Source organism: Amblyomma mixtum, chromosome 9 (genome assembly GCF_055824585.1).
Source record: "Amblyomma mixtum isolate Tamu chromosome 9, ASM5582458v1, whole genome shotgun sequence".
Taxonomy (NCBI): Eukaryota; Metazoa; Arthropoda; class Arachnida; order Ixodida; family Ixodidae; genus Amblyomma; species Amblyomma mixtum.
Genome location: NC_143020.1, coordinates 78,643,757 through 78,654,813, shown reverse-complemented (window position 1 = coordinate 78,654,813; position 11,057 = coordinate 78,643,757). Strand labels below are relative to the sequence as shown.

Below are 11,057 nucleotides of genomic sequence, written 5' to 3'. Positions count from 1 at the left end.
CTACCGGCAATACCCAGGAGAGTGAAAAAATTCTTAGATAAAAACTGTACTTACTTGATACAGTTATTTAAACCGTTATCTAATTGATGTACCGCGTACAGAAGAATGCACTACTGTTTCGGAAAAGTGCGTTAAACAATGACTTGATCAGCACGGGTATTCGTGCGCGTTAGGGGCCTGCAAGGGTTGTCAAGAGGCATGGTTTGTGCTGCTATAGAAAAGCGAGAGGTCTAGAGCTTTGTTATGCCGGTTTCTAGTTCTTGAAAAGCCGCCTGCTAAAAAATATGCAAGAATAAATTTGTCAGAATTTATTTATTTATTTTACAGGTACTGCCAACCTTATGCAAGGTCTTGGGCAGGAGTGGGTGGCCACGACCGAACAGAATATATGCACATGACAAGAAAGCGCACTTCAAGACAACAGATGGTCCCACGGTTCTTTTTACAGAGTTTTATTGTGACCGGAAAGAAAAGAAAGAAAGAAAATGAGTAGAGGGCGTAAGAGGTGAACACGGGGCACAAGAACAGGCTGAGAGCAGATTACAATACATTTTGTTTTTTACTGAGGAGTGCGTCTGGGAAGCAATCAAGAGTGGGGAATTCAACAGTTTGGTCGTCCAGTGCATTCAAGATACGTGTCGTCCTAGGGAAAAAAAGAGTTCTTGAACACGTTGGTTTTGCACGTGAAATCCTTAACGTTTCTGTTGTGGAATGATCGGGTCGTGCGCGCATTTACGGGTTGAATGTGTCGGTTTTTGCCCACTCGGTTTTAATCCTTCAGGGCGGCAGATCGAGGTTTGAAACATGTTCCATGTCCCTAATACCCGTTTCTTTGGCATTTCGGTCGTAAAGTAGCTCATCCGCGGGATTTTGAGCATACAGCTGTGGTCAAAATGACGGCTGTACTCATTACCGCACATAATTCTCACCAGCTGCTTTCCCCCTTTGCATTGCTCCTAAGGGTTTCTTTACTTCCGCTTTCTTTATTGACGGGATGACTCATTGCTGCGCGCTACTGCCTCTCTTATTAGGGTCTGATTACATTGGTTGCTGTATAGATTTGTGTAAAACTTTTCGGTTATTTTTGCTTTATTACCCATATTGCCATTGACATTTCCCCCTTCGGCTCCTGACGCATATATCTTGTTTTTACCAATTCCTAATTTCCTCTTCTCTGCTTTTAGGCTGCATACGTTCTTTAGAGCATGCTCGATTCTTTACATATTAAACTTCCTTATGTCGGCTACCTTGCGCCTATTTCATGGCTGATAGCCCTGCCAGTTCTTATCTATCCGTAGCGTTAGACGTGTTCATGGTTTCTCATTTCTTGATCCGACCTTCCGTATCCTGAGATAGCTTGCCGGCATCCTGTCGAACCATGCTACCGCTACTTATGAAGGACGCAGGTGTGATTGTGCTAGAAAAATTAGCCGCGTTATATACCCAATGCCTCATGACCTCAAGCGTATGAGAAGCACACGCAATCAGAGGATAGAAAAATGTGGAGCATATAACCAACCCCTTTATATAATCTTCATTTATTACGGGAAATCATTTGACTCAGTGTAAAAATTATCAGTCATGCAGGCAGTGCGGAATCAGGGTTTAGAAGAGCCTTATGGGAAAATACTGGAAGATAAATATAGCAACTGCACAGCTAAAATAGTCCTCTATAAAGTCAGCAATAAAATACCAATATCCAAGGGCGTCAGGCAGGGAGACGCGATCTGGCCAGTTCTTTTCATTGACTGTTTACAGGAAGTATTCCGAGGACTCGATTGGGACCGCTTGATCATAAGATTTATTACAGAATGCCCAAGTAATTTCGATTTCGTTGATGGCATTGCCTTGCTAAGTCACTTAGAAGATAAACGGCAAAGCAGGATGACTTAGTTAGGCAGAGCAGGACGGTGGGTCTAACAATTAACATGCAGAAAACCAAGGTACTGTTCAACGCTCTCGCAACAGAACAGCAGCTCATAAGTGGTAGTGAGGTACAGGAAGTGGTGAGGGATCACGTCTGCTGATGGCAGGTAGTGACTGCTGATGCGGATTTTGAGAAGGAAATAACTAGAAGTATAAGAATGGGGTGGAGCGCATATAGCAGGTTCTCTAATATCATGAATGGCAGTTTACCAATATCCCTCAAGAGAAAAGTATACGACAGCTGTATCTTACCGGCGCTCTTTTAGGGGGCAGAAACGCGGAGGCTACCAAAAAAGGTTCAGCTTAAGGTAAAGGCAACGCAACGAGCAATGGAAAGAAAAATTATAGGCGTAACGTTAAGACACCCGAAGCGGGATGTGTGAGTGAGGGAAATAACTTGGGGTAATGATATCCTATTCGAAATCAAGAGGAAGAAATGGGCAGGGCATGTAACGCGAAGGCAAGATAACCGGTGGTCCTCAAGGGTAACGGAGTGGATTCCTAGAGAAGGCAAACGTAGCAGGGGACGGCAGAAAGTTAGGTGGGCGGATGAGATTAAGAAGTTTGCGGGGATACAGTGGTGGCAATTGACAAAGGACAGGGTTAATTGGAGAGACATGGGAGAGGCCTTTGCCCAGCAGTGGGCGCAGTCAGGCTGATGATGGTTTTTGGTATTCTCTCAGGTGAGGCAAAAGTAAGAAAAAATTCCAGCAGTGTTGCGGACCCTCTAGCCACACATCAAAATGTATTTTCTTGACAAATCACAGTCGACATTTGTGCTGACGACAAAACTGTGTCATGGATATTTTTAGGCATGCCATTTAAATGGCATTCGTGAAAATTTTTCAGCGGAGCTTAGACACGAGCGCTGCTGTGAAAGAGCTTGTGTAAGCTTTTATAATCCCTATCAAGAAAGCGATTTCATCGCGCAAAACTTTCGGCTATCAATGCAAAGCTTAATTTATAAGTGCGGTTTATACAAGCGATCTTCGAAACACTTTTAGTGAAACTCCACAGCGTACTCTGTACACTGAAGGGTTCCTCAGCGAACTATATAGCTGTAGGTACAGCGAGCTTTTTAATAATACAATCAGTTTATTAAAAGTAGTACCTTAGGTGTTCAATGTTTAGAGCACTCTCAAACAGGTACAGTTAAAAGAAATACTAGAAGGAGCGCTGGAGTGCATGGCCAACGCATTTAGCAGGTCCGTAAAGACACACGGCGTAAAGACACACGTTTTTCTTCCTCTACGTGTCTTTATTTTTCTAGATCACGCATATTGTTAGTACGAGGCATGGGTTCACATTCGGCTTTCTGAGTAAGCGATACCTGTTACTGCGCTAGGAATGTCCACCGCGAACCTATCACCTCGACGCCTTGAATTATTCCTTGTTGCTTCGGTACGTTGACCTTCCTTGTTTCGACTGCTTACTTCTTCATATGGCTTACTGCGCAATGAAAGGGCAGCGGTACCTGCTTTGTGCTTTGTTGTGCTTTGGTAATTTCCTAGTGCTGTAGCGCGTTTATCGCTATTTGGCTTTGGCGGCAGATCTTCAGATGAGGTTAGCTTCATCGCCACCTTCCCTTCACTCATATCTAAATTCTGTAACCTCCTTTTGGTCGAAGACTCCGGAACTGCTGGAGATTGAAGGCGCTCTGAGCGAGCTTTCGAATTGGATGAATTTGAGAATGCTTCGCCAGCCTTAATTACCGTTTTCTGCGCTTGACTTGAACGATGCGCTTTTGAATAGACATTAGGCCTGTCTTGGTCATACTGAGACGCTTCACTAAGCGGCCTTACAGATCGCTCTTTTTCGGGCGATTTCTCAGCTCTGCGTGCAATGGTTACACTTCCGTGTGCACTATCTGACTGGCAGTCAGCTTCATGCTTGTGGTTTTTGTTTTGTGATTCAAGGCAGGTGCTATGGTAGTTCGTGTCACCCGTCTCTGAGGAATATAAATCAGCTTGTTTCTTGAGCAGCTCACTACCTTCAGTAGGTTTTTCTTGGCTTCCTTGTTGGTTGAAAAGTGCTTGATCAACATTTTCTTTTTTTGCTTTATGAAGTGTTCTGTCTGCTGCTGAACTTCTTGCGTCATCCTTGCGAACGCGTCTTTGTGCTTCTTGGCATACAGTGCCACCCCTTTCTTGGGGGACAGTTTTGGGATTGCGTGAACGGTGACTTCGGCATTCGCCACTGCGATGTGTGTCTGAAGCATTGGGTACTAAGTGTGGAGCCCCTTCTGTCGTTCCCTCTAGCATTCCACGCATGTATAATGATCTAGCTTTATCGCTATTGCGTACCTCAGAAGGAGCCACTAAAGCCCTTGATTCAGTCGAGATGTGGTCGGAGTATGATGAGTGGGCCTCATGTTCTTTCCTTCTTGCCTCAGAAAGGCAAGTACTCACCTCAGCCTCGCTGGCTCTGTCGTCCTTTTCTGGGTGATCATGTTTTAAAGACTCCTCCTGACCGCTAATATGTTGTTCAAGGGGATCTACAGCCGAAGGTCCGTCAGACGCACATACGTCTTCTGTCTTTTTGTCATCCAATTCTTTATACTCCTCCTTTGTTATATTCTGATTTTTAGCAGACTTTACGCTTAGTCACAACCGCCTTCTCTGTAGAGTTCTTTGACTCTTGAGAAAGCAAGGAAGATCCATGCTTGCTATTATGACGGGTGTAAGGTGTAAAGCGTGCTTTGTTGTTCGTGCCACTGTTTGTTTCGAGAGTTTGTTCAGATGGCATGCCGCATACCGGCCCTAATTTTTTTGCATCGGCTGACACTGCTGATGTTTCGATGGCAGACTCTCCTACCTCTGAAGACATGCTTGTTTTTAGATTGAAGACTTTAGCAAAAATATCAAAAGAAGCTGTGGTTTCTAACGGTGCTTTTTCTGCGACCGACTTCTCATCCTTCGTGGTCTGAAAAACAAGTGGAAAAAGCAAACAATTTGCGATAAGATACAAGCGTGCTTATGATCTTTTTTACTGCATTTGTATGATATCCAAAGCAAAAAAGCAACGTGTTTAACAGCGTAAAAGAAGAAAAGAAAAATTGCAGGAGGCTACCCGTGGTTAACGCGAGACTAAAACAGAGCTTTTAAGATATTTATACCTTTTTATTTATTGAAATTACCTTCTGGGCAAAGCATTACAGATCGGATAAGGTAATACAAAACACTCACGGTGCGAGCCAAGAGCAGAGAACAATAAAATACCAAATCAAAGAAAACAGTTACAGGAAGCGATGGACGCAATAGGTTACGCATCAGAAACGTAAACAGCAGAACAAAACAAACGAGGGTCACAAATTCCCGCAGTTAAAGAGGAATGTGGTTTCAGTCTTATGACACATGAGGGAAAAAAAGAATCCAAGAAGGTTTTAATTTTGCATCTCAATATGCCTACCTCATACAGGGTGTCCCAGCTAAATGTAACCAAGCTTTTAAAAAAGACGAAGCGTGGACCAGTTGAGGGTTGTTGCCAGTCGCGTGTCCTAGTCTGCAGTATTTTTTTTATTATGCAAACGCAATTAATTACCAGAGACTAATTAGCTAACTTTTTATTTATTGCCTTCAGAAAGAAAGTGTCAATGCAGGAATTGTAGATCCCATAGAAAAATAACCGGTTGCCGTGTTTGTAGCCAAGTACCACTGATACAGCTTCTTTTATTTGCCTTAAAAGAAAGCCCGCGAGATACAAAAAGAACCACGTGATAGGGAAGCAGTTTCAGCGCTCCCAGACGACCGGTCAAGCAACGACATTCGCTTATCTTTGCAACGCTGTCCCGAACGAGGTTCGGCGTTTTGCGATGGTTGCGAGATATACGCAAACAGCTCTCGCAAGGGCGCTAATTCGACCGCTTCTTCAGCGCGTGACGGTGCAAGTTCGGCGGCTCGGCCACATGCCTATCATTCGAGGGGAGGTTTCGCGTAAAAAGCGCTCCATGCGAGGCGCGCTTCACTACCTTGAAAGGCAGTGCCTGTTTATACTTTCTATGACGCATAATCAGTTCCTGGCGCATATTTCGCCACTACCTCAAAACGCCGAACCCTGTTCGGGACAGAGTTGCAAACATAAGCGATCTCGTTGCTTGTCCAGTCGTTTGAGAGCGCTGAAACTGCTTGCCTATCACGTGGTTCTTTTTGTATTTCGCGGGCTTTCCTTTAAGGCAGATAAAAGAAGCTGTATAAGTGGCATTTCGTTGCAAACACGGCAAACGGTTTTTTTTGTATGGGATCTACAATTTCTGCATTGAAAATTTCTTCCTGAAGGCATTAATTAAAAAGTTAGCTAATTAGTTTCTGATAATTACGTGCGTTTGCAGAATAAAAAAATGCTGCAGACTAGGACACGCGAATGGCAACAACGCTCAACTGGTCTCACTGGGCTAGGGCACCTCGCCTTTTTTAAAAGCTTGGTTCTCTTTAGCTGGGACACCCTGTATATGCGATCTTTGTGGCGCGAACTATGTGAAAAGAGAAGCAGCTCGTAGCGAATGGACTCATGATAAACATTTTGTGGAAAAGACGAAAGATGCAATTTTGGGTCGTGATGCAAGTAAAGTTGGCGCAAGAGAGTCTTGATAGCAGTTAAGACTTATCTACGTTAAAAGTCAGAGAGCATAAACCATGCTGTATTGCGCTGCACCTTCAATTTTGATTTTTGTTGGGGCTGCGCGAAAATTTTGTCTCAGGTATCCAAACATGCGATTACCTTTCTCTTTAATGATCTCAATGAGCGCGCAACTGCAAACGTTAGACGTAATGTGAATTCCGAGGTATTAATAAGCTCTAACTAGTTAAAGAAACATACATTTAAGGTTATGTATGGACAAATGACTATTAACACCAGAAACGGGCATAAGATTGCACTTTTTATAGCATTCAATGCCATATGCCAAGTTTTACACCATGATGCGCTAGTGCAAAGTCAGGACTGAACCATGCTCTCAAAGCTATCACTTTTTATTTCCCTAAAAAAAGAAGTCGCAGGCAAAAAAATGTACTGCAGAAAGATTACTCGGGAAATTTCTGAAAGCCATCGTGGTAGCTGTGTGGTTATGGTGCTCGGCTGCTCACCCAAAAGACGCGGGTTCGATGCCGGCAGCGGCAGTCGAATTCCGATGGACGAGAAATTCTAGCGGCCCGTGTACTGTGCGATGTCAGTGCACGTTAAAGAACGCCAGGTGGTCGAAATTTCCGGAGCGCTTCACTACGGCGTCCCTCATAGCTTGAGCTGCTTTGATACGTTAAAGCCCACAAACAAATTGCTAAAAACATAGTAACAAGCAGGGTTCCCAAAAAGGTGCCCTGGGGAACGTCGGAAAGAACATTTCGAATGGAGTAATAACGGCGCCGACTGCAACAAATTGCCAAAGATAAATTAAAAAAATGCAAACATTTTAGTGTCAGTGCCTAACCCTTCCTTGCACCATTTTAGTGCCAAAAAGTGATTGGAAATCTCATAAAATGCCTTTCCGGAATCTAGAAAACTACAATCGGCATTTGAGCGACGGTATAAAATTGCGTGAAATTTGTGTGTAAGAACAGCAGTGTTTCGCATAATGAGACTTTCGCACTGTGAGACAAGTAGGATTCCAGGAAAGCGGCAATTTGTGAAAACTGTAAGTGTTGCAACATTTTGTACGGGATTTAGATAATAGATACTGGCCGACATCTGATAGGCGATAATTTTTTGCCAGATTTACACACATCAAGTACCTTGCATATTTTCTAATCAGCTGGTAGTTCACAGATGTCCAATGTCCATATTACAGCCAATGCTGAAATATTGCACCAGTCATTGTACAAAAATAGTAATACATGAAAAAATAATAATACACCTTATTTTTTTAGGAATTGTACAGTAATGGTTTTATGGGCGCTTAATGTCCCAAAGCGACTGAGGTCGTGAGGGACGCCGCAGTGAAGGGCTCCGGAAATTTCGACCTCCTGGGGGTCTTTAACGTGCACTGACATTGCACAGTACACATGCCTCCAGGATTTCGCCTCCATCGATACTCAGCCGCCGCGGCCGGAATCGAACCCGCGACTTTCGGGTCCGCAGCTGAGCACCATAACCACTGAGCAACCACGGCGGCACTCCAGCAGCGGAGGATGTCTGACGGTTCTCAGTTATTTCAGCTATGCCGTAAGGATATATGACTGGAGGATACAGTGCAATGTGGTCTTAATGAGCAGGTTCAAGCAAATCCGCCGTTTTATAACTTGAAAAAACACACAAAATACACCTTTCAGTATATTTACATACGCACTGAAAGATACAGACTTGCCCCTTCAATTTTATTACTTTCCTAGACTTTTCAGATGGTTAATGATGGCGCGAAATTTTTTTTTTTTTTTTTGGGGGGGGGGGGCATTTAGCGACACACCAGGAAGTGGGCTATGCAGGTAATTTGCTTTAGTATAAAAGCACACATACGGTCGTCCCAGGCGAGCAAAAATCTCTCTTGCGCATCTTGCTTGTGCATCTTGATTGCGGATCTCACCGCGCATCACTCGTTGGCATAGCAACCGTGACATCAATGGCAAGAATTTGGCCCAAGCCAGCCTTAAAATTTGTCTTTGGCCTATTTGGACCAAAGCGATTTCCAACTATAGTTCGGCATGCCAGACACCAGGACAACCTGCAAATTTGGCCCGGCGATTCTCATAATTTGGCCTTGCACGATTTCGCCAAAAAGCAGTGTCTAATCACAATTCTGTGTGCCCAACACGATGACGATTTACAAATTTGGCCCTGGTCATTTCATTTGGACCAAAATTGAAGTCCAGCCTTAAATGACCATGCACGATACAACGACGAGCTGCAAATATGACCCGGGTCATTTCCAAAAGTATGGTCTGGGCTGCCCATGTAATGCTCTCAGTTTCGATGTGCGCCATATCGCTGCCACGGTATCACTTGTGGCGCTACCATTTACGTCACTGATCGTTCGCATGTCACATCGGTTTATGCGGAGTTAAATCTTGCTTTAATTTTTTTTGTTCTTGACTGCGCGTTTGTGTTGGCTGCAGAGAGGTAACGGCACCAATAATGTTCAATGTGTGATTCGTTAGCTGCTCCAAAGTAACGTTTCTTACGGTTCGAGAAGCGTTTAGGGTGTACAATCTTCCACAGACCTGTCCAGAACACTCGAACTCCGTTCCGTTTCCGTTTCTGTTTCCGTTTTAGCCTCTTGTCAATGCATTAGACGTGCACTTCCGTAAATATAAAATTAATTCTCCCGAAGTATATTTGAATTATAACAAACGGGCAGTTCTAGATATATTTGCAGCACAAATCTAACTGCCGTAGAAGAATCTTGTGCATGAAAACACGTTCCGGGAAATGGCATCTGCATGTTGCCAATATAATTAAAGTGCACTTTCGTAAATAAAAAAATAATTCGTCCAAAATATACATCGATTCGAACAAATAGCGTAATCTGTATAAGCTTCTTTGCAGCACGCTTCAGTCTGCTGTGGAACAATCTAGTGCCTGAAATCGGGTTTGCAAGTTGGCAACGTGTTTAAAGCGCACTTTCTTAGATACAATATTAATTCGTTCAAAGTACACTTGAACGAATAAACTATACAGGGGTACTACTCTGCCGCTCAAAGAAGAAAAGTCGCCATTGACCGCCTTCCCACAGCCCGCCAACGTGACTCAAAGCCTTAACCCCCCCCCAACCGCTCCTGTAGACCTCCCCCACGCCTTCCGTAACGCAGCTTTCGTTCTTCTGACCTCCTGCTTCCCTACATGCATACTTAAACACACCAGCTACTGCCCCCAGTGGCCCCGGAAAAGGTAGCCGAGCCGGATCCGAAACGCTGGGTTTCAAATTAAAGTTTTTGGTTGGAGGTGTGTTGGAATTTCTTGAAAGTATACTTCAATTTTGACAAATGAGCAGTCCGAGTCGACATATTTTCGGCACACCTCCAACTACCGTGGAACAATCTTGCGCTCCAAATGACGTTTCGGGGATCAGTGAAAAGTCTGCCTTTTCTCTCGTCCTTTCCTTTATGGTAACTTCTAACAGAAAGGTAATCACGACTTATTCGCACTCCATGTGAAGAACGTGATAGCAAAATCCCGGCAGGGCACCTTGGGCGCTTCCGGGCCCGAACATGCAAGCGAAAAGGATCCCGATTGGCAAGGTTCACCGTCTACCATAGACGCCTATGTATTTGTTCGTTGAAAGTTCGACTCCTGACCGACGCCTGACGCAAGTTACCATTAGCAGTTCTGTTCTAGATCGCTCCCAGATTCGAATGTGACCAGTTCGGCACTTGTGAGACCATTTGGAGACCCACAGTCTTTGTGCAAAAAACGCCTCACCGGGAAAGGTAATGTGTCGCCTCTGGGGTGGTATATATAAGGGAAGCGAAGTGCAACGCCTGTTGGAGCTCTTCCTGTTCTTCCGGCATTTGCTGCGTGTCGACACCTTTGCCGCCACATTTCAGTGATGTGACCTTGAAATGTCATAGACCTCTTATCTAATGACAACTCTGTGTTTTCTCTTTAGCTTATAGGTGGGTGAGTCATTAGTTCTACTGTTGACAAATTAATCTATTTCATCGGGTAAAACCAACTAGTACACAGTTTTTAAGCCAAAGCCAGTATATTTTTAATGTAATAAATGCATAATTTTAGTGTATTCTAAATATAATTAAATACATTTAGTTTTTATATTAGCATATTTTTAATGTATAATAATTATACTAAGCGGGCCAATGCTGTATTTATGGCTTATTTCTATCAATATTCAAAATATTGCTCCGGGCATGCTTAGAAAAGAATCGTATTGCAATATAAACATAGGTACAAAAATAAAAAATTAATATGACATTATTAGTATATGTTTTAAATTTAATTTTAGAGCAGCCTTTTTCTCTAATGGGACTTATGCTAATACTGACGATGAATGCGTCAATAAAAATATTTAGTTTGATGAGGCCTCTCATTTGTCGCGCCGCAAACATCTGCCCATGCGAAAGCTATTCTAGCAAAGAAAATGGGGTCATGTTCTCCAGAAAGTTCATAGAGGTAAATAGATCTATGTGGCTTTTCTTAACACGTCATTCCGTTGGGCGGGAAGGGAGAGTTTCGGGCAACTACAGCTGTCA

The 11,057-nt window shown here is 43.6% G+C and overlaps 1 protein-coding gene across 2 annotated transcripts in view; it reads right to left on the bottom strand.

Moving 5' to 3' along the window:
* Positions 1-293: 293 nt before the first annotated feature.
* LOC149329825 (uncharacterized) overlaps positions 294-11,057 on the bottom strand; it is a 44,601-nt gene continuing 33,837 nt past the window's right edge. For both annotated transcript variants that reach the window (XM_089560510.1, XM_089560511.1), the window contains one exon: positions 294-4,848. In XM_089560510.1, coding sequence (XP_089416636.1) covers positions 4,510-4,848 — 339 coding nt within the window. In that variant the 3' untranslated portion in view covers positions 294-4,509. The remainder of the gene's footprint in view (positions 4,849-11,057) is intronic.